The 23,667-nt window shown below is 44.6% G+C and overlaps 1 protein-coding gene across 1 annotated transcript in view; it reads left to right on the top strand.

The window, feature by feature from the left end:
- Nucleotides 1-23,667, top strand: part of norpA (no receptor potential A) — a 151,063-nt gene that overhangs the window by 104,043 nt on the left and 23,353 nt on the right. The window contains exons 21-26 of the mRNA XM_077664649.1: nt 4,114-4,217; nt 5,483-5,750; nt 8,104-8,203; nt 13,736-13,840; nt 19,881-20,033; nt 21,683-21,810. Coding sequence (XP_077520775.1) covers nt 4,114-4,217; nt 5,483-5,750; nt 8,104-8,203; nt 13,736-13,840; nt 19,881-20,033; nt 21,683-21,810 — 858 coding nt within the window. The remainder of the gene's footprint in view (nt 1-4,113; nt 4,218-5,482; nt 5,751-8,103; nt 8,204-13,735; nt 13,841-19,880; nt 20,034-21,682; nt 21,811-23,667) is intronic.

The raw sequence follows: 23,667 nt of genomic DNA, 5'->3' as shown, positions 1-23,667 counted from the left end.
CACACACACACACACACACACACACACACACACACACACACACACACACACACACACACACACACACACACACACACACACACACACACACACACACACACACACACACACACACACACACACACACACACACACACACACACACACACACATTTTATTTTCCACAAAGCAGTGGAAGGAGGCGGAGGGAAAAGCCGTGCATTTGCAGCTTGACAAATCCTTCGCCTCCTTACAGTGTCCACAGCAGCAGAGTGGGGCAATAGACAAAGATACGTCTTTTTTTTTTTTGCAAAGAGGAAAGAAAAAGAGCACTATATCGCATCAGACAATAAAATAACCATAAATAATAGTTTCAATAGACCACTGTCTTTGGACACCTGGAAACTGTTTTTGAAAAATGAAACAATGTAATGTAATTGAGCATAAAGATAGACCTTTGCGTTCATTCACAAAAAGGAGTATGAGCAGCAAAATATTTGTACATATTCGGATGAGACACACTGAGTACATCAGTACCTTCTTTTTCTGCAGCATTCAGTAATCACGGAATATTATACCGGGGTGTTTGTTGTTCATAGGCAGTGCGACATTTTGGAACTTTCCATCGTTCTGGAGTTCTGGTGCTATAGATGCGATAATTAGGTTTTAATTCTGCCATTTCCGTAAAAACTGGACTCTCTCGTTAGGCACTTAAACGGTACTGCCTGCATAATTTGTATTCGTATATATTTCTTTCAATAAATTAAGCGAAGCAAAGATAGGTGGAGACGGTGCTGTGTATTCAACGCTTTCAATTATTCGTACTATTTTTTTTCTGTAGCCTTTTAAGCTTCAACAGATTAGTTTTTGTTGATGTTCCCCAGACTAAATGAGAGTAGTTTAGGTGGGAAACAAAGAGAGCGTTATATACAATTAGTTTAACTTTTTTTGGAAGAGCGTAGCGGTTACGATTTGAAATTCCAGTTATGCAGGTCAGTTTGCTTATTAGACTGTTTACATAATCATTCCATTGTAAAGTTGAAGTAAAATGTACCCCTAACACCTTGACAGTATCTACCACATCAATGGCTGCGGATCTAAACATTACGGTTCCTTGTAATGAAATTTGTTTACCTTTTGGTCGAAAAACTACTACCTTTGTTTTGTTTGCATTAATTTTTAAGTGATTGCTGGAAGTCCACGAGTCCAATTTGCGCAGAAAAATATTTGCTTTAGTAATTCCTTCAGCTTCAGAACACGATGACACTAATTCACTCGTGTCATCGGCATATATAACAAACTTGGTATCTGAGCAGATGTGTACAATATCATTAATGTACAAATTAAATAGGACAGGGCCTAAAATGCTACCCTGTGGGACTCCTGAAATTATTATTTTTTTTTGTGAGAAATGAAACCATTTATGCCGACATGTTGTAATCTTTTTGATTGGTAACTTTTGAGCAGAGCCAAAACATGTCCCCGTATACCATAATGATGCAGTTTTTCAGAAAGGATAGTATGACTAATATAATCGAAAGCTTGGCTAAAATAAAAAAAATACCTATAACAATATGTTTCTCTTCAAAATGTTTTAGAATATATTCCTTATGGTCCAACAGCGCCAGCTCTGTAGACCTGTCCCTTCTAAAGCCATATTGTGAAGTAGTTATTATATTATGCTTGCTGCACGATATTCGATCTAGGATGATTTTCTTGAGGCCTTTCGAAAAGGCAGGAAGAATTGACACCGGTCTGTAGTTAGATACATCATTTTTATCACGGTTTTTATATAAGGCTATCACATGGGCGGGCAACTTGCATTTTTGCAGGAAAAACAGCTGTAGAAATGCAGAGATTAAATATATGTGCTAGCATGGGGCTGATTATACGTATCACATACTTGACGGGTCTTATTTGTATACCGTCAGCATCAACACTATGAGAATTATTTAAACTCAAAAAAAGAGAACATCACTTCATTTGCATCTGTTGGTTCAAAAAATATTGTGCTAGAATTTTCCTGCCCTGAAGTTTTGTATGATGTTGTCTGGTTTTTAGTAAAATCTCTGGTAATGAAGTAGTCATTAAAAATATTTACCATTTCTTCATTTAATTTAATTGAAAACGGATCTCAAACCCCCTATGCGAGAATGTAGTCTGCATGAATCTGAAACAAGAAACCATTTCTATGCTTTTTTTCAGTGGTGGTCTGGACATCTATTCTGTGTCGTTTTGAAAATTTCACTGCGATATTTAGCAAGAATCAATAATCTTTTGTATAAAACCCGAGACCGAGAAAAATACAATGTGGCAGCACTAGACAAGCGAGGATAAGAAAGGGGAACTCGTACCATCACACGACGAGTCGCACATGGTTTGGTTTATGGGCGTTTAATGTCCCAAAGCGACGCAGGCTATGAGGGACGGCGTAGCGAAGGGCTCCGGAAATTTCGACCACCTGGGGTTCTTTCACGTGCACTGACATCGCACAGTACACGGGCATCTCGCATTTCGCCTCCGTCAAAATTCGACTACCGCGGCTGAGATCGAGCCCGCATTTTTCGGTCAGTAGCCGAGCGCCCATAACCACTCAGCTCGAAGGCTACAAGACAACAATCAGCACAGTGGTGTAGCATGGGATTAGTTTTTTTCAGGTATCTGACATGAATAGAGCAAACAGCGACCTTTAAAAATGATTTCGCCTCGTTGTAAAAATCATGTGTAAAACAGGCTGCAAGCTGCTTTTTTTCTCTCCCTCCCCACCTGTGCTCAGATCCCTCGAGATCCCTTCGATGGAGCCAGACTTAGCTTAAGCACTGCCTATGATGCAAGCAACCATTGGCCCCAACTTCTGAACACGTTAATTGCACAACGGTGCCGAAGTGAAGGCTGCACATCTAAAAGCTGCACTCGGTGCTGGAAATGCCAAATTTTCCTCTGCCTGTTGTCACAGAACGACGGTTTTAATCTGTTTCTTAGGTCATGAACTAAAGAATGGTTTTCTGAAGCACACATTCTCATAGTTAAATATTCATTCATGGCTTGCGATCAGTTAGAAAAGGCAAGCAAATGTTGGAGTGTTTACATTCATTCAGAAGCTTTAAGGCACTATGTCCACACATGTGGACGTGAATAAAACATGCTCAGATTTGAATATTTTTGCGGAGTTTTTTGCGTATCACTTCTGTCTGCTGACCGTGAGTTATGCAAAAAAAATATTTTTTTTTTCTTCAGATCTAATTGGTGCCTGAAGGGGATAATGCACCTCTGAATCTTCTAAAAAAGCTGCAGAGTTAAGAATATGTGGCAGAAGTCTGATTCAACAATATTGTGTTCCTGTTGGTATGCTACAGGTCAAAGCATTCCTAGATTTTTTTTTTTTTTTCACATAGCAAGAATTTTTGTTTTGAATTTTTGTGATACAGTGTGAGTTGACGTATCTAGACAGAAGAAAATTTCATGCAAGAAATTTAAAATTCAAAATTTTTCGATGGAGGCAAAATTCTAGAGGCCCGTGTACTGTGCGATGTCAGTGCACGTTAAAGAACCCCAGGTGGTCGAAATTCCCGGAGCCCTTCACTACGGCGTCTCTCATAGCCTGAGTCGCTTTGGGACGTTAAACCCCCATAAACCAAAATTCAAAATTTGAAATAGAGAATGACTTGACCTGCAGTATGGCCCTAGGAAGGCAACCAAACAAACAAGGTCAAAATAGATAAAACACGTTGTGAAGAAATATTCTTCAATAGTTGAGTATCCACTCAGAAAACCGAAACAGAGAAAAGAGCTGATTGTTGGAGCGTTTCGCCACAATACACAGCTGCCGCGGTTCACAAAACAATTCTTTTAGAGTACTTCCTGGTTGATTTCAGCAGTTAAACTTTGGGACAGCACAAAAAACGATGGAGACAAGTGGGTACAGCAGTTGTGAAAAAAAATCAATTTTTTGACCATTTTTCCGGATTTTAAAGCTGCATCCCCCCTTTAACAGAACTGCCTGAAACATAAGGATTTCTCTACTTGTGTTGGAAGGTGAGACATTGAGAGAGATATATTACTGTGCGTAAAAATACTTTCACCAGTGCACACAATAACCATATATGTTGCTGAAGCATCTGCCGGTGCTTGCAGATCTTTTGGAATGCCGGCTGCCAGATGGTGGCCCTCAACTTCCAGACACCTGACCTGCCCATGCAGCTGAATCAGGGCAAGTTTGAATACAACGGCGGCTGCGGGTGAGTGCTCTTTTAGTGGAAGTCTGAAGAGGAGGAACTGTGGATCTGGGCTGCTCAGCTGGCAGCTTTTTTGGGGAAGAAATTTTTTAAGTGAAGAGAAGAGTGCCCACCTTTAAAGGCACCCTGAGGAGACCTCCATTCACTTTTTGTTCTTGGGTATAAATCGATTCTGTAGCTTGTATTGGGTATGTTGGCGTTAGTTCAGCAGCAGAAGAGGCATTTATTGTTGAGAAAATTGCATTTAACAATTCTCCCAGTGCTCAGTGCACATCTGTTATGTCTGCAGTGAAAAGGACGCCATGATCACTGTCATCACGATAGCGCTAGGGGCTCCCATTCTGCAGAAATTCGTCATTGGCATTGTCGGCGCCGTGAGCGGAAAATCTAGTAGCCTGCCTGCCAACTTGGTCATTTGACCTTGTGTTGTTATCACATCCTGCCCACTGGATTGTAAGCAAACTGCCAACCGTGGCACATGGCAGTTAAATTAGTGATTGGTCGTCATGAGATGATGATGATGATGATTATGGATTTTTATGGCGCAAGGGCAGCTATGGCCAAAGAGCGCCATGTCACAAGGTATATTTTCTTTTTCTCAAGGTGGGGTCAGAGACCCATTTCCCAAGCATTTCACCCTAAATAAGCCGAGCACCAGACCAGGGGAAAGCTTGTACCCATTGTATCACCGGTGGGTACCCGGCGGCACTGGGGATCGAACCCCGCACCTCCCGCATGCGAGGCGGATGCTCAACCACTTGGCCACCGCTGCGGTCTGGTCGTCATGAGAGGCTGCTCGGGGAGAGCAACAGGCAGTGGCACATTGCTCGACCACTGCTGTCAGGAGTGGTTTGAGGACTGGCTCCGATCTATGAATGTAAAATAGAGAATGATCTATTCTGCATACGTGGGCATTAACCCATTAGCGCTTCGAAGGAACCCGCATCCTAGGAACCGAAACAAATTACCACAAAAGGCTCCTTCTGGAATCATGGCACAACATCAACCACACAAAAGGAAACCTGACCCCAGTATATGCCCAAGGACTTCGCTCTTCAACTCAACGAAAAAAAGTCGCCATTGACCGCCTCCCCACAGTGCGACATGACAGTGCGGGCGGAAGTGCACGCTAGCAGGGCACATTAAGAGCACATTAATATAATTTAATACCAGATTGCTTTTATTTTCTATCTTAGTAATGAGGGAGGATGCCGATTCATTGCCTGTCCACTGTTGGGCTGCTACATGGAGCTTGCATGTATGCTCAGGTACCTGCTGAAACCCGACTTCATGCGGCGGGCGGACAAGACCTTTGACCCATTTGCCGAGTCACCTGTCGACGGTGTGATTGCAGCCCAGTGCTCAGTGCGAGTGCTCTCGGGCCAGTTTCTGTCAGACAAGAAGGTGGGCACATACGTTGAGGTAGACATGTATGGCCTGCCCACAGACACAATCCGCAAGGAGTTCCGCACCCGCATGGTGCCTGCCAATGGACTCAACCCCGTCTACAATGAGGAGCCCTTTGTCTTCCGAAAGGTACGTTACACCGGCTGCGTTTTAAATGTTCAGGTAGCTCCTCACAAAAACTACACGCGGCTCTCCTGGAGGCAAGGATCTCAGTATCAAGGGAGGGGATCTTATAATTGGACTCTGCCTCATCTAAAAAACCTGAGACCACATTCGGGAGCTGGGCCCACCAAGTCGGGCTCAAAGGATCACATGCGTTTCATCATTCACAGAGGATGGATGAATTGTACTTTCTTTGGTGGTGTCATTGATACTAGCATTTTGAGAGTCATGGCGTTGTAGCAGCCACCAGCTGGCTGATGTCCTGGAGCTACACAAAAGCATCTGCAGTGAACTCCTCTAACTCTGTCAGCACTCATGCTGATGCCGTATGAACATCTTCAGTGTCGGTCGGGATCAAACTCGTTGTAAATTCACTGTCGCTATGCAGCCAACTCAATTGTGATTGCAATTGCATTCGATGCTGCTCGACCGTGAGCCAGTTCTTGAAGCGCAGTCAAGCCTTTTGAGCCTGACTGAGAGTTGCTAGTCATGTGCTCAGGAAGCAGTCAAAAGCAAACTAAAAATGCAACACTCAAAAGGGTACTTTGTAAAAGGTAAAGAAATTTTTAAATAACTTTTTACTCTGTACAGTACAGCTTTGTTTATAAAAATGTGCAACACTTTTGCGACCACAATGCACAGGCCGGCAGTGTGGCATTTTGTTGGTGATGGAATCTGCCATAGCTGCTTCATGCCCACAATATTTATGATAATAAGGGTTGATTATGAATGCAGTTGTTTGTCACCATTCCTAAAACTGTGTATGTATGTAACACTTTCTGGTATTGAGCACAGCAACTCACTGACGAGACCGAGTGGTAAGATATTTTTACCGTAGAACCCTTCTATAGTAAAGTGACTTGGACAAGCAAAAATCTTTACTTACGGTCTTCACTATATCAGTTGTTGGCGATGGTATGGCTCTAAGGGTGCTCTCTGGTAATTAATTTGCTACTTACTAAGGACAGTGCTATAAAGACAGGTTTATAAAAGAAACACTTACAAATGCCTTCCATCCGGCTCTTAGTGTCCCTTTATGTGATAATTATTTATTTTTTAATTACCACATTTCATGTTATCACATTTTCAATTTTGTTTGTCTTGAGGAAGTACCGCATTTGCACAAATACAGTGCTGCTACAAATATGGCGCGAGTTTGATTTCATCTGAAAACAAAAGCTTTGCGCGAACAGTGCATCACTTTTCACAGCCTCAGCATCGCTTAAGAAGCAATATTGCTAAATGCCCGACACAGTCGAGGCGCAGCGGTACCACTCACGCCTCCGTTTTTATGCCGCCGCTTCCCCGTGTGTCGCGCTGCCATGCTGCGAATGTTCACCCTTTTCTTCTGTTCTTTACTGTTCACTGCATTTTTATTGTCTCTCTTTTCTCAGCAACCCGCGCCTCCAGCTTTCTGCGTTCATAGTCAACTTTACATTTTTCTTTTTTCCGTGCGCGTCGTGCGCTTAGCCTCACGACCCCAAGGACGTTAAGAAGTTTGCTTCTCCTCACAGCTTTGGAGCATGGTGGTGAAGCTATCTCAAAGGGCACCATTTTATCATCTTTGGAATGCATTTAACTTCGAATGTCGGCCTGGCGCGTGCCGCGTTGTCATTATTCCGCGGGAGGTACGTTGCCGTGGTCAGAAGCACTTTACTATAGCAGTTTTTTTTTAACCTTTACTATAACCGAAAAAAAAATGTGCGGTCGTCTGGGAGGTGAAATGGGACCGCAGTTTCACTGTACTCTATCTGAGTTTTCTATAGCGGGTTTCTACTGTATTTGTATTTATTCGAGACTGTAATTCAGAGCTGTTGTCTTGTATGGCAGGACAAAAGGTAGAGAACTGGCTGGCGAAGTCACGCCCCTCTTTGGGCAAACAGTGGCTGACACTCAAGTACAGGTCAAAACAGCACAAATTTCTTGTTACAAATAGGACATATCTGGAAACAAATTACTCAGGGCTCGAATTAGTAGGCTCACAAAGCAAAATTATGTTTACTACAGGAGCTTCTGGCAACATGTGGTTACGAAAGAAATCTTTAAATAGGAATACACGGTTACATGTGGAAACGAATTGCTCAGGTATTCCACATGTGGCATGTTGAGTGCACTCAGAACATCAGTTGGGGTTGGACTTGATCAGGATTGGAAGTGCTCATGTGACTGCAGAGCTGGAGTGCGCTTTGCCCCGCATGCCTTGTGTGCTTTGTGGTGGAGTGTGAGTTGCATTCTCCACTGTGTGAGAGAGTGGTTATTCGGAGCTTCCCCGTTTGCTTGCTTTCATCCTCTGTTGGTGTAAATGTGCATTGGTGTGCAGGTTGTTCTTCCTGATCTGGCTGTGATCCGGATAGCTGTGTATGATGAGAATGGCAAAATGCTGGGCCAGAGGATCCTCCCCATGGATGGCCTCCAAGCAGGTGGGCTTATGCTGCCTTTCGCTCTTACGAGGACAGTTTAAAAACAAGTTGGGCTTTCTTAGCACTAGCCCAATGTTGGCATAGCACCTTCTCCTTTCCCAGAACATGTGCCCTGTTTGTATTCTTTTTTTCCAAGAGTTGTTGTCGGGCTAGATGGTTTGTATCTAGTAATGCCATGAAAATTTGTGCAAGAAACCACTGGACACAGGAGAACAGGGCAATGAGCACAACTAACAGTGGATTTATTCAGAAGCCTTCACCTCTTAATGTAAGACAAGCCGGCCCATGTGTTGAAAGGTGCTCATACAACAGGCGTGGGAAAACGTGCAACCGTCATCATACCCTACAAAACAGAATTCAGAAAGGCTGATTCACTTTTGTACGGGGCCATTGATGTGTCAAATTCTGGATTTTCTTTTCTGTTGCTCTGTTCTGTACGGCTGCATTTGTCATCAGGGTGTCTACCAACCGGGAGAACCATGAAAACCGGGAATCCTCAGGGAATTTGGACAATCTGGAAAAACTCAGGGAAAACTCGGGGGATTTGTGCTTATACCAGGGAAAATTAGCTGCAGTTCTACATAAAAGGAACTAAAAACACAATAATGCTCCTCGTGTAAGCAATGCGGATTGGCATTGCACAGATTGTCCAGTGCGGCGTTACGCGTCCCCTCCTCAGCGACCGCTGGCCTTCAACGTTGTGCTGTCGAGTGGAGCATCCCAGCAAGACGGCAAAAAGCTTTGCGGCGCCAGCGGCGCTTCCAATTTTGAAGCGTAGTACATCGAAAGCGGACAATTTCCCGCGCTTCCCCGGCACTGTGGCCGACGGCAGAGCGAGCGCTTCCTGCGGTTCACACGTGCGCTGTTCAACGGCCAGCGGCCTCCCCTTGTTTTTCTGTGTTTCCGAGTGGACGGCTCCAACAAGGCGGCAGAAAACGATGTGAGAACCAAGACCTAGTGAGAACTTGCGATGGTCTCAAATGAACTCTTCCTCCCTGCGCATCTCCTTGATGGAAGCGTCCATTTCTGCCACAGGGGGTGCACGCACTTGATGCAGGTGGCGCAGCTTTGTCAGGAAGGGAAATAGTTTTGCGGCTTTTCAAGATTTGCCGACGGTAGCAAAGCAACGAATTCTGTCCGTACTTAGCTGTGCTGTTTTGAACCGACTTAGTTTTATTGACTGCTGTGGTGCCGCAGGCAAGCTGTGTGCGACGTGTCAAGCATGACAGCCTTCAAGTGCACATTTGTCCAGGACTGGACGAATGTGAAACATTGTGAGCTTGCAGCCTGGATTTGGCCCATCGAAAGTAACCCGAACGCAGCGTACCGTGCGCTGTGCAGAAAGCAGTTTTCGCTGAGCAACATGGGAAGAAGAGCGGTGACAAGTCACGCTGAAAGTAAGAAGCACTGACTGGCCATTATCTTAGCCGAGGCACCCTCTGTAGCCTCATTTTTGACACGCCAGCAACTGTTGTGACCAATGCCGGGACACCCTCTGTAGCCTCATTTTTGACACTGCCGACCACCGTTGTGACCAATGCCAGGCCAGTGTCGTCAGTTTCTGCGCATTCTTCAAGTACTTTAACTACTGTGACGGACGTCCAGCCCGATCGTACAGCAAAGGATATCTAAGGTTGTCTAACACAGTCTTCAAAGGAAAACATAATGACAGCCTAACGCGGGAAATTTTGGAGGATTTTCACATCCGCTTGGAACCTGATAGCTGCATTAGTGATCCTTCTGTCACACTAACTGATAAAGAGATGATGTTCTTATCCGGCCAAGATGTGTAGTCTCGCGCTCGTGCTGATTGTCACCGTTGTGGGCATGATTAGCAGCTTTGTGTCGTTTTCTTTTGGTTTTCCCTCTTGTTTGTGTTTGGCGTTCTTAGTATTTAAGATGCTTTGATGTGAATTAAAAATCTAGTTGCGAGTCAGCGCTTGTGGTGCCCTTTCTTCGTTGTGTCCCGTTGTTTTATTGCGCTGTTCAAATATGAATCAATACCAACTCGCCCAGTTCGCAGCTTTAATGAAAGGATATCTATCAGCGTGACTTAGAGGTCATAAATGCTGAAGAGATGTGGTTCCGTGCCTCAATGCTTTTATGACACAAACATCAGTCCGTGCTGCCGCGGCATTGGGTTCTCTGTTCCCTTTGATGTTCCCATCATCAGCTACAGCCAAGAAAATGTAGCTCGACAAAGACAAGGTATGATATACTATTGTCTATGGTCTCGCACTTTCCTTCAAGGAGAACCTCATGTCAGAAGTAAGCCAATCCTCCCACCTCATCGTGGCGTTTGACGAATCGTTAAACAAAGTTGCACAAAAAGAGCAAATTGACGAGTTGGTTCGCTTTTGGCCGGATGCAGAGCAGAGTGTGAAAAATCGCTACATGACGTCATGCTTTCTGGGGCGCACGTGGGCAAAAGAATTGGTGTCCGCATTAAATCTTCCACAGATGGACTCTCCCGATCAAAAATTCTTCAGATCTCAATGGATGGGCCAAATGTAAACATAAAATTTCTCCGTGATATCAAACAAGAACTTTGTGAATCCAGCGACGACCATCATATTCTCAAAGTTGGTAGCTGTGGCCTTCATGTTGTGAACGGTGCTTTCAAAACCGGACATGCGGCAACAGGTTGGCAACTTGTGGAATTTCTTCGTGCTCTGTACAACTTATTCAAATGTGTGCCTGCCCGTCGCGCTGAATACGCACGCATAACCGGAAGCAACATTTACCCTATGAAGTTTTTCACTTCATAGCTCTTTCACTCTACAAACTAAGGTTTCTATAATCTGCAGTTCATCTGAATAGACTTGCTGAGAGTGAATCGCACTTGTGCGCTAAAGTTCAAGTCCCACACCATTGTGCTTACTATCAGTAAATAGAAATATCTCACATTTAAAAATATTTGTTTCCGCATGCATCTTCCTTTTGGCTCGTATTTCAAAATGTTCAATTAGATTCGCAGTTTGTTTTAGCATTTTTTCAAAGATATTCGATTTGTTATGCATTTTGCTAATCTCTCCCCTTTTTATTAAATGAAATAAACAGTAATCCTTATTATTCAAATAGGACTAAATCATTTTTATTTTTTAACATGCTTGCTGGAGAGTGATACCATCAGGCGGCTTTATGTCAGCTAGTTTTCGCATAAAACAAAGTACTGTGTCACTCAGGGAATTTTACAAATGCACTCAGGGAAAACCTGGAAACCTCAGGGAACTTGGAAACGTCAACTTGGTAGACACCCTGGTCATGTGCTATCACGCGCAGTATGACTTGCAACGTACCACCGCCTGCGCAGTGTCCTGGCGGCCAAGCCCACAACCAGGCAGCGAGGGTTTTGCCAATCCAGAGACGCGCAGTTGCCCATGAGCTCTCCCCTATCCTTCTCCTATCTCACGAAGTAGATTGTTCATTGAAGCGATAACCGGGTGCACTGATCAGCACTCTTGGCATGTTCAAAACGATTTCACTTGTCACGATAGCCTGCGACCGCATTAATGTCTTTGTGAACACTCGTTTCATTTCCTCATAATGAAAAAAATAAAGTAATATGAAAGGCAGCACACGTTTTGTATGATAAGGAACCGGATGTCTCGCCAGCAAAGCTCGGAGTTCAAATTTGAACACAATTGTGTATAAAGCTCCACATAGGGTTAGCAAAGCGCGCATTTCATTTTGTCTGCTTATTGCACAAAGTAATATCTCTTTAGCAATTGACTGATAAGAGAGTAGCAGGCCGCATTGAACATGCCAAGCGCGCTAAAGTGCGCTGAAGCATTATCCTTTCCGAGGGGAAGGGAGGAGGAGAAGGGGGAGCTCCGCGGCAATGCACATATCTGGAATGGCCAAACCTTCGCCATGCTTTGCTGTGAACTCTCCCCTCAGCGCTCTGCGGTATGCTCCGGAGTGTTGCAAGTCATACTGCGCGCCATAGTACAATACCATATGCCAAAATGCAGCAGTTCCATGTTTGTGCAGGACTGGTTTGCTTTAGTTTATGCTCTGCAAAACCGTTTATGCAACATTGCAGCTCTGGAGGCAAGATGGTACTAAAGTACTTGGAGCTTGATAAAATGACGGCAGTAAGATGCCCAATCACTATGTTCTCACCTTTTGCTTCTGAATTTGAACTTTTCAAACCTGTGCTCAGATTAAGGCACACCAGTAATAACGAGAGTTAAAATAGACCAAAGCCATCAGTAGTGGACTTGGAAACACTGCTTTAGAATAAGTACCAGGGCCCGACTAGTTTTCTTGTGGTGCCGCAAGCTTTGCATTGTGGCAAACTGCATTTTCTTGTAACAAGGCAAAAAATTTAGCAAGTTGGCAAGCATTCATTTTCGAGAAACGGTAGGACACATAGAAGGCAGCAGGAGAAAGCGTAAGTGGCAACTAGCATTTTTATTCAGAAGGCCTCAATATATACATGCACACATTTGTGAGCAAAAGAAACGTAAACAAAAGTGCAGCCCAGTTTAGTCACATGACACGTTCATGCTTCTGGCAGGAATGCTGTTATGCAAATCTTGCTTTACGTTCCAGAAAAATATATATTTCTTTCGCAGACAGGTTGATGGATAGATCACTCACACAAGATTCTATGATGTGAAACACTAATGCTATCTCCCACGTTACTTGGTATCCCTGTCGCAGTGGTTGAATTTTGATGGAGGCGAAGCTCTAAAGGCCCGTGTAGTCTGCGATGTCAGTGCACGTTAAAGAACCCCATGTGGGCGAAATTTCCGAAGCCCTTCATTAGGGCATCCCTCATGGCTTCAGTCACTTTGGGATGCTAAACCCCCAGGACCAACCAAACCACGTTACTTGGTCACAGTGGTGGAAGTTGTTTGGCAAAATAACAGAACACAACGGTGCTTGTGACATATGCTACAGTGGACAGCTTAGCTTCAAAAAGAATCGCCATTTTCGACAGGATTTGCTTTCTCTTTTAGCCACGCACTGATATGCTGTCCGTTCCGCCTAACGTACATCATTCTGCAAGACAGGGGCAATATGTCTGCCTCTGTGTAGCACTATCGTTTCTCGAAGATTTACATTTTATTGGAGGTGAATTTTTTTGCTGGAAATCAGATTCAACCCGATTTTTTACAAATCTGATCGGGGCGCAAGAATCGAGTAAAAGCAGGCTTTTCACCCACTGTGCTGGCTTTGTGGCCATGGCATTCAGCTGTTGGGCCCAAGGATGTGGTATCAAATCTCATCTGTAGCAGCCACATTTTGATGAAGATGAATTGCAATAACTTCCATGTGCTATCTGCTGTCAGTGCACATCAAAGACCTTCGGGCTGTTGAACTGCAGCCTGCACTATGGCATCTTTGTCTGCCCATGTGCAGGTTTGGCACATTAAACCCTGCATACATACCTCACCAAAATGAAGGGCCCCCAGTGTATGCCGAGTGCCTTATAACTTCTTAGTTTGATGTTCCTGTGGTGATGGATGTCTTGGGTCTGGTTTCGCTGTCACTGTTCTCTTTCTTCTCCTTCCCCCCCCTAAGGTTATCGGCATGTGTCCCTGCGGACAGAGGGCAACTTTCCCATGTCGTTGGCCATGCTGTTCATCTGCATCGAGCTCAAGATCTATGTTCCTGATGGCTTGGGAGGTGCGGTTCTGTTCTTTATGCCATTGCTGCTGACTGAAACTGTAAGGCAGATATTTCACGCTGTCTTGTTTGCGTCAGATTTGCATTGCTTCTCCTGATAACGTGTACTTACTGCTGCAACCCAACTTTTAGCACACAAGTTCAGAGTGTGTGGAGTTGAAATCAGGTGCATGGTGCTGCACTGCAATTATGTGTACCGTTCTTTATTCCCCACTCAAATATTTTGGAGGCAGACTTGTCCCTAAATGTGTCTCGCATTAGCAGCAAAGCATTACAGACACTGTCCTGAGCGCTAAATGAACATTGCTGTCACTTGCGGTAAGTGAGTGGCAGCGCTGGTGACAAGCCCAGCTGCCTTCTCCCGACTTCTCAGCTGCTCACTGAGATGGTGTATGGTGTCTAGATTTAGTTGTGGTGAGCGGTGGGGGCACCACACACCTTTTTTTTTTTTAGATGCAACAGTGGTGCCACTGGCAAAAGCCCAGTTTGTGACCATTTCCTCCAGCCTTTGTCGTGTCTATATGAAGTCAATGCACTTCGCTGCATCGCAGGAACATCGCAGGAAGTTATGTCAATTGGCAATTGAAGGCCATTTAGCCGAACACTGCAGGTCCTGCAAGTGCAGGGCGCTACTGAAGAAATGCTCTGTTATTTATAAGCACAAAGATCAGCTCACCCATGAAATTGTAGAAGCGCAAGAAATAGCGCGAGCTGAGAAGACTTGTATCAGCACGGCATCAATCTGCCTAACGAAAAAAGAATTAACCTTCCTCACTGAACGAGAGCACTTTGGAGGTGGCAGACCTAATTGAAGGGCTTTGATTTTGTTGTCCTTTTCTCGCCATACGGGGTCCTGAGGTCGTGTCAGCATGCTTAGTGTGTTTTTTACGCTTTTATACCAGGTTCCTTGTCATTCACTTTCATCGAATTTAGCCGTGTTTTTGTTGGCTTTGTAGTTTTGTTTTATGCGTCTTGTTTTACACTGAGTCTTTGCCATGTTCTGTTGACGTTTCAGGGTTCATTCTCATGGTTTTAGCCCTTTTAGTCCTCCTTTGTCATTTCCCTGGTTTTGTGACGTGGCCTTCCGTCATAATTTTTTCTTCGGTGATATGTTCGTGATTAGTTTAGGTTTTAGCTTGGGTCGTCCCGTCTTTTACCTCTTGTTTTTTTCCAGTTAGTCATCTGAGACAGGGATGTTCCACGTGCTGCGGTAGAGCTTAGTGCACTCGTCATGTTGCTTGCCTTGTGCGATGTCATGATTTGCCGCTTCGCACATCGCGTCCATGTGCGTCACTGATTATTGTTCACAGTTTGGGCGTGTTGCTTGGTATAAATTCGGCGTATTGGCAGCCAAACAGTAAAGCTGTAAGTTGGCGCTTGTGTGTGTTTGTGCTCTCCTGCTGTCCTGTCACTTGATCTGCGCCATTATTCCGTTAAGCAATGCACTTCAGCCATTTTTGAGTGCATATGACTCTGTTGCAAGTAAACTGCCCCAAGTAAAAAGACAGCGACATGTACATAGATTATACATAGGTCAGCATTCTTACCCATGACTCTACTCACTCAGGCTTACATTCAGATCATGATCTGAGTATGGACTCTCATGCAGATCATGATCTGGGTCGTGAGTCTGCGCTCAGGCTGAGATCATGGTCTGTGTTCTTGCGACCACAGTGCATGCTTAGTTTTTTTCTTTCTTTTTTCCTCCTTTGCTGACAGTGGAGTGGAGGAAAGGTTTACTGCCACAGCCAAGGACGCTTGAGGGCAAGGTAGCTGGGTCACATGAAGTGTGTGACCGAAATAGAAGATTTCACAGAAATGAGGAAGAGGTCGTTTTGTCCCATCTTCTTTGCTTGCTTGAATGTGTGCAGGTGCGGTAATGAGCCATGTGGGGATGTGTCAGAAGCTTTGACCGAGTTCCGCTACGTCGCTGTGTGAGGGGGTAGGAGGTCCTTTGTCGTGTGTCTTGGCCAACTCGGGAGTGTGCCACTTGGGCGCTTCAGTGAGCTCATGTGTATCTTGAGCCGAAACGAGTCATCATCATCATCAGCCTGACTACGCCCACTGCAGAGCAAAGGCCTCTCCCGTCTCTCCAGTTAGCCCTCTTCTTTGCCAGCTGCGCCCACCGTATGCCCGCAAACTCCTTAATCTCATCCGCTCACCTAACCTTCTGCCGCCCCCTGCTACGCTTGCCTTCACTTGGAATCCACTCCGTCACCCTTAAGGACCAGTGGTTATCTTGCTTTCGCAGTACATGCCCTGCCCAAGCCCATTTCTTCTTGATTTCGACTGGGATGTCATTAACCCGTGTTTGCTCCCTCACCCACTCTGCCCGCTTCCGGTCACTTAACGTTACACCTATCATTTTTCTTTCCATGGCTCGCTGCGCTGTCCTTAACTTTAGCTGAACCCTTTTTGTTAGCCTCCATGTTTCTGCCCCGTAGGAGAGTACCAGTGAGCCCAAATTAGTTACGAGACCAGTCATCAGTTATGAGTCGAAATGAGTGAGTGAGTCCAGATGGGTTGTGATTCGAAGTGAGCCGTGAGTTGCAACGAATGACTGACCCCGGATGAGTCGTCATGTGGTGCGAGTCCAATTGAGTTGTGAGCCTAAATAAGTTTGAGATCATGAGTCCAAATAAACCTGGGCCTGCGTGAGTCAGAGTTTGAGTGAGCCCATAGGCTGAGCAACAAACTTTAGTGAGTCAGCCTGAGTGAGCATTTATGGTTTTGCCCAGGTACAATATTATAGTGGTGGTGACACTTGAGTTTGTAATATTTTTCTCATTCAGCTCTGCTGTGATAAATGTAGTATCATATTGTCCCCCCGAGTACAACTTGAAACACCATTGCAACAAATGTTCCCAGTTTTCTTGTGAAATTTTTGAATGACAACATAGCCGTATGCCGTATATTTTAACAGAATGTATGCTGAATGCATTTGCATGGTGAACAGAGATCTCACGAATCGGAAATGATCGATCATTAGAATATGACCTTACATTTTAGATCTAGATACTCTGAGTTAAGCAAATGAGTAATTGAGGAAAGTAAATTAAATCACAGACATGACAGTGCTTTTGGGCACTCGTAGTGAAATAAGCAAACATGTCTATGCATTTCAGCATACCGTATTTACACGAATGTAAGTCGACCTATTTTTCAAAATTTGAAAATCCGAAGTGGGGTGGTCGACTTAAAATCGAAACCAAAGCATCGCACCATAAATAAAGGCGTGAGACAAGCAAGATATCAGGCACGCGTGGCTGCATTTTTGCTGCGTGGCTTCATCACATCGCTCTTGGTGCTGGCCTTGAGCAGCTGCTATGTCAACGTGCAGAACCGGCATCCCCACCCCGCGCTAGGCCACCACTGGTGGCTGTCGATAAGCAGCAAACCGGCAGCAGCCAACTCCTCACATGTGGTCGCAGACTTCGTCTGCTGATAAACGGCGGCGGCCCGATAACGCACTCGCGTTCTACTTTTAATAGGCGTCGTGCAAGTTTTTTTCTGTTTACTTTCAACCGCGCACTCGGCGCTCAAGGGAACATCAATAGTTGATGGAAGGGCCGCTGTTCCAATCGCGGTGGCACCCACACTCTGAACTGCAGCGGCGCCAGGGAGTGTCAGTAGCCAACGAAAGAGCCGACGCCGCTCACGCGTAGTTTCTCTTTGGCTCTTACGCATTTGACTACTGCCGGCCGCGTTTCACAAGTTTTTAATGTGGTGCTTCGTCAATTGTCATTTGCGCCCCGGGTCCGGTAAGCGACCGGCGCTCGTTCACGGCTGCGTTCAAGATGGCTGTCATTCTTTGCGCCAAAGAAACGAACTGCGTACTGGGTCGCAAGTTCGACGTTCACAACGGGTGATACGGTGATACAGATGTGGCAGCTGCAGCGAGGCAAAATTTTCAGCTGTTCCACGCAATGTCGTGATGTGGCTGTTTGCAAAGTCCGGGATTTCGCTGCAAGACCATGTTAGAACGACGAGCTGTGGGACCGCAGCAGCGGTCACGACGGCAGCACTAGTGAGGACGATGGCGAAAGTGTGGAAGAGTAGTCGAGTGACTGATACATTTTCGTTTCGGAATGTGCCCACGGGCGCATCCGCGCGTGGCAGCCGATAGCGGGTGGCGATAAGCAGAGGCCTCAGGATAGTACTATTGCGTTCTATTATTAAAGACTAAGCGTAAACGACCTCCAAGTTTTTTTTTTTTTTTTTTTCAGAAATGTGATGTGGGGAGGTCGACTTACAGTCATGTAAATACTACCGTAGCAAGGTGCTTTCTTTGTCACACTTTCTTGCACCTTTTTTTTTCCCTTCTAGGCAGTTAAGGGGAGGAGGGCCTTTACTATGAGTGAAATGAATGCTTGAGATAGATTGAAACTTCATGACATGGTTTATGAGCTGGTTTTGTGTGCTGCTCACATGCGATCTTATTAAGGTGGAGGCTAGAGCTGAGGGAAAAATCTGTGGGTCGCGAGGTCAACTAGATTTGCCTGTGCCTCCTTGCACTGAACAAGCTAGTGAAGGTGTCTCTAAGCGACATATGATGAAGCTGTCCAAGGCATCAGGCGGGATGAGGAGGTCTCCCATGTTCACATAGGCTGGCAGTGGCAACACAGCAACGGGTGTTTCAGTCAGCGCAAAAAACACCACCACTCATCCCAGCCGGTCTCAGTGACTAGTGTTTGTGCTACATAGTGTGCTACATAGAATATGATTTTAATAGGCGAAAATTGAAGAACTAAAAACAGCACCGCGATGACAGACAAGAAAGAAAAAGGACAAGTGCTGACTAAAAACTGAAGGTTTATTGAAAAATGACAGGTATTAATACATTCTCCCAACACAAACAGGGCGGAACACTTCTAATCATGAGAATCCAGATATTGAATCTCACAGTCATGAAGGAGCACTGAAGCCGTGCTTATGCACATGTCACCGTACACATGGATATAGTAGGCTTCACATATTTCTCTTTGTCATTATGCCTGTAAATAACTTTGGCTTCTTTGAAAAGAGGTGTGCACAATTTCTCAGCGGGGGAATCGGGGATATTATTCAAGGGGCACTCCCTGTAATGTAAGGCAAGGTTAGATGGCGGGGAACCCTTTAACGATGTATTATGCTGATGTAGACAGGTGTTTACACAATTTCCGGTCTGCTCAGTATATCTCTTACCGCAAGAAAATTCAACGTCATACACTACCTTCTCAGTACATGGCACGAACTTAATCTGGCGATTTATCTTGCAGGCTCTACTACCAGTTTTTTGTTTTTTAGCCTTTGCTCTCTCATTGATTAGGGCACATAACTTTACAAGTTTTTTCGGGGCTGGAAACAACATTGGAATACCATATCTGGTGCCCACATTCTTTAATCTGTGGGACAACTGATGAACGTATGGGATAACCGCATGCCTCTTCATACCAGACAACTCTGATGGATGGCAATTCTTGAAATACTTAAGTTTCTTCGAGATTTTATTGCCTTCAAACAAAATTGTCTCCTCTGGAAAAGCTGCTGATATTAATCTCTGAACCTGCTGACAAAAACTATTTTCCATTCCATGCACACAGGATTTTGAAAGTCCTGACCCCAAACATTCAACGGCTATTCCACATTTAACTAATTTTGAATGAGCTGAACGATAACTCAGCAAGGGATTCTGTGAGTGCTGCTGGAAAGACCAGCAGATGTGATCATGGTTTAAAACCAATCTTATGTCTAAGATATGTACCTCCTTGTTTTAAAATTTACTTTTAACGCCCCGGAAAATATCGTGACAGACAATACAGCGGCTATCGTAGACTGACCATAACAAAGCGAAGAGAAAGGTGAAAGTGAAACCTGTATTTGTGCTGTCTGAGAATGCTGTGACGAAAGTGTTACTGCCTACATTGCGGATCTCGTATTTTCACAGAAAGGGGGTTTTTCAGGCACAAAATCATAAAGTGGCAAAGTGCAGTGGTTGCAAAGGGGCAGCCGGTCAGCTGCACAGGCAAGGACTCGATTGTGGCCTTTTGTCCCGATGCAGACCTGATGGACGCATTGTCGGACCCCCGAGCGTTCCTGTCGGCCCAGGAGAAACGGCTCGTCCAGATGCGTGCCATGGGCATTGAGGAGGCAGATATCCTGGTCAACCGGCCCGAGTTGGGCTCCCAGCAAAAGAAGGATGACGAAAAGAGAGGTGCGCTTGCTGCCTCGCTTTGCAGTTGGTATGCAGAGTGCAGTAAAACCCCGTTTGTATGTTTAAAAAAAATGCGGGTTGAAAGCATATTATCTAGGCAAACGTATGAACCAAAACCACCCAAGATTTTGAAAAATGTGACCAAGAATTGATGCAAAGGCATTTATTGACACTTTCACTCCCTATAAAGGTAGGTTAGCGCTTGTTAGCACAAGGAAATCCGAACAGCTTTTATGCTGCTTACATTTTATTTGCTTTGTCCCTAGCACAAAATAATTTGGCAATGTATCCAGGCCAGTGACGGCAAAGGTGGAAGCAGCCAGGACCCCTTTGTTGTCACTGTCATTTTTTTTTGGATGCCAGTAATATACGTTGTGGGGCTAGTTGGTTCATACTCAGACTTCTTTTATGCGTACAGAAAGACGACACAAAAAGGCAAGGTAGACAGGACGGAGCGCAACTTTCAACTGTTTTATTCCAGAAAATAAATGGCTCTGATAACTATCCATTCTTTTTGGTGTATAAATGTCATGTACTTTTTCTGGAATAAAACAGTTGAAAGTTGCGCTCCGTCCTGTCTACCTTGCCTTTTTGTGTCGTCTTTCTGTGCGCATAAAAGAAGTCTGTTTTTTGGATGCTTCGCCCCATTGCACTTATGCATGCGGAGAAGCCATTCGTGGAGCTGTTGACTGCCGCTGTGCTTCAGATTGTGCCTCATGATCCCGCCGTTAACCGGCCCTCGTACATCATTAGTTTCGAACACTTCGCTTCTATTGCAGTGATGTGTTGCAGAAAAGCCGCCCTGGCGGCTGACTGCTTCTGATTTTCTGCTGATGTCACATGCCTCCCAGGCTGGGCTTGCTGGTATGTTTGCGGAAGTTCAGATGGCCAATAAACCTATCATACGATTAAAATTGGTGAAATTTTTGTACTTTCCGGGAGTCCGTATTATCTTGGAATCATCTATCAAATGGAAAAAACTATGTAACTCAGTGGCACATTTCTATGGCTTGTAGTTCTGAGCTTATATATCGGGAACATATCAGTGAGGTTGTGCTATGCATACTTAAAACTGGGGACTGTTGAGCATCTTGTAAAATGCTTTCCACGCGCACCACTTGTATTTTTTGTGTGGTCATATATTGCACAACACATTTAGATACCTGGAATGGTATGTGACAACAGTCTACAGTGTAGTTCACCAAGAAAAAGGTAAAAATATTGATATCACTTGTATTGGGATATATTTAGGTGTTATGGAAGCACAGTAAGACATTTTCTCATGAGTTCTGCATTGCAAAATGTGGAATGCTTATTTCTGTTTGCTGAGGCACTCTAGTTTGCCAACAGAATATGTTAAAGGCACCACATATCAAAAGACATGGTGCCTATTTCGAAATGTCATGGAGAATTTGCGCGGACAAATATAGCACTCTGTAAAAAGTGTGCTCTCCCTGTTGTCTTGTTCGTTCAGTTCTTCATAGTTTTTCACAGCGCTTCAGATATTGGAAAGTGTTCTTTCTGGAGCATTCACAGTGCAGCTATTGAAATACCGGCCACTTTTGCTTGAGAGAGGATTCCCAAAGGAGGCATGGCCTAGGCTTGAAGTTCTTCTGAGCCATGGTGTGCCTGTTATCCTCCACCTGCAGAGGAGTGGCGTGTGGAAGCCATCACAGTGGACGCATTGCGGGCAGAGAAGGATTACATCAAGCTGCGCCGTAAGCAGATGAAGGAGCTCGAAGGACTGCGCAAGAGGCACCACAAGGACAAGCAGCATGTAAGAGCTCCACCTGCTTCTCCCGATGCCTTGTAGCCATGTTTTTAATTACCGTATTTACTCACCTAGGGAACCTGCTCGCGTAATGATTGCAAGTGGGCATGTAGGCATGCGGGCGGGCGTATATGAAGATTTGTGGCTCACAATCAAAAATTTTTTTCTTACATAATGAACCCTCACTCCAAATTGATGTCAACATTTCTGAAAAAAAAAAGAAGTTAGTTCATTACATCAGTACGAAAGGAAATGACGCTGTAATTGTCTCACTTCTCAGTGGTCACCTGAACCACAGCCCTGTAAGGGAAGAGAGGAGCGAAAGCAGAAGAAAAGAAGGAGTTGAGTTTTCAACATGGCAGTGCACCTCAAAGTAGGATCCTGCACTTGTGTTGAGTGATGTCAGTATACGTTAAAGATTCTCAGGTGGGGATCTTTAACATGCACTGACATCACACAGCACACGGGCACTTTTGGCATTTCGCCTCCATCGAAACGCTGCCACTGCGATTGGGTTCGAACCCGGGAACTCTGGCTCAGTAGCCGAGCGCCCTCTACAGTGAGCCACCATGGTAGGTTAAATATGGCAGTGGGAAAATAACGATAAGTTGAATTGCTTAATTCAAGTTTGGTGTGTTGAGTATTTCGCTTTGTGAATGGTTTCAGCTTGAAATAGAAATATTGATGTTAATTTTGCCACCACCTTATTACAGATGGGAGGGTGGTGGAAAGAAAAAAAAGTTGCTCCTGGACAGCTTGACAGGCCCACAGCCTCTGTTTTTCAGAAGCGAGGAAATTGTGCGCTGAAGAAAATTGAAGAAATTAGAGACTTTTAGTAAAGTGTATGCAGACATACGCAAAGGCATAGCGAACTCTATAAAATAGCGTCCTTCATACCGCATATGCGCCAAACAGTATTGCAAATCTAGGTTTAACATACGTTTGCGTTGCGTACGCTGTTTTTCGAATTTAGCATGCGTGCTCTTGCTTACGCTAGGAAAAATAGCGTTGTGAGCATGATGGTGCCCATGTCATCCGCTTCAGAGAGAATTCGTTGAGGTTATCGGGTATTTAGGCATATTCATTGCCTTTAAATGGTACACATAGTATTTGCTTTGCCTCCTGTCGCCGACAGCGGAACGTATGAGGGATAAATTTTCCCAATTTTCGATTCTGTGTATCGATTCCGCCGTTATTAACTCTTAGCAACACACCGCCGACTGTGGATTGCCTTGATTTTGACTTTTACGCCAAGGGAGTCATAACCTTGCGAAATGTAGCCGTTTCGGCAGTATGCAAAAGGGGCCGAAAGAACTCAAGATTTCATCATTAAAAACCTTGCTCGGTTCAGTTACCTAAAAAAAATTAGGCCCTGGCTCGACCTAACTGGCCATGTAACTAGCTATCTACTTGATACTATTTGGATAACATTGGCTAAGTGCGAATAATTTGTCGCAAAATATTGTCACGTTTTAACACCAGATGGCGCCACTGCAGCCTGCGCTATGATTGTGTTCGGGTTGGCATACGATAAACTAAAAATGCTCATGCAATTTATACCGTAACCTGCCGCTAAATGGTTACGTATAACGCACGTAAGCACTCATACGCTAATGACCGTAAATCGATACAAAGTTTTTATTAAACAAATGGTATGAAATTAAGAAATATGCAAAGTTGTTTCAAAAGTAGGGCACGGATCACAGTTTAAACAGAAGAATAAAACTCAATCACAGGATAACATAAGACTACAGATAAGGATACAGACTAGGGAACATTCAAAATTGAACTGTGGTGCACACGAGGTAGAGATTACAGTATGAGGAGAGTGAATCAGTGATTTAATTCATAAACATTAAAAAT

This window comes from Amblyomma americanum, chromosome 5 (assembly GCF_052857255.1).
Source record: "Amblyomma americanum isolate KBUSLIRL-KWMA chromosome 5, ASM5285725v1, whole genome shotgun sequence".
Taxonomy (NCBI): Eukaryota; Metazoa; Arthropoda; class Arachnida; order Ixodida; family Ixodidae; genus Amblyomma; species Amblyomma americanum.
The sequence above is the reverse complement of the archived record's forward strand: the minus strand, read 5'-3'. Positions and strand labels throughout refer to the sequence as shown.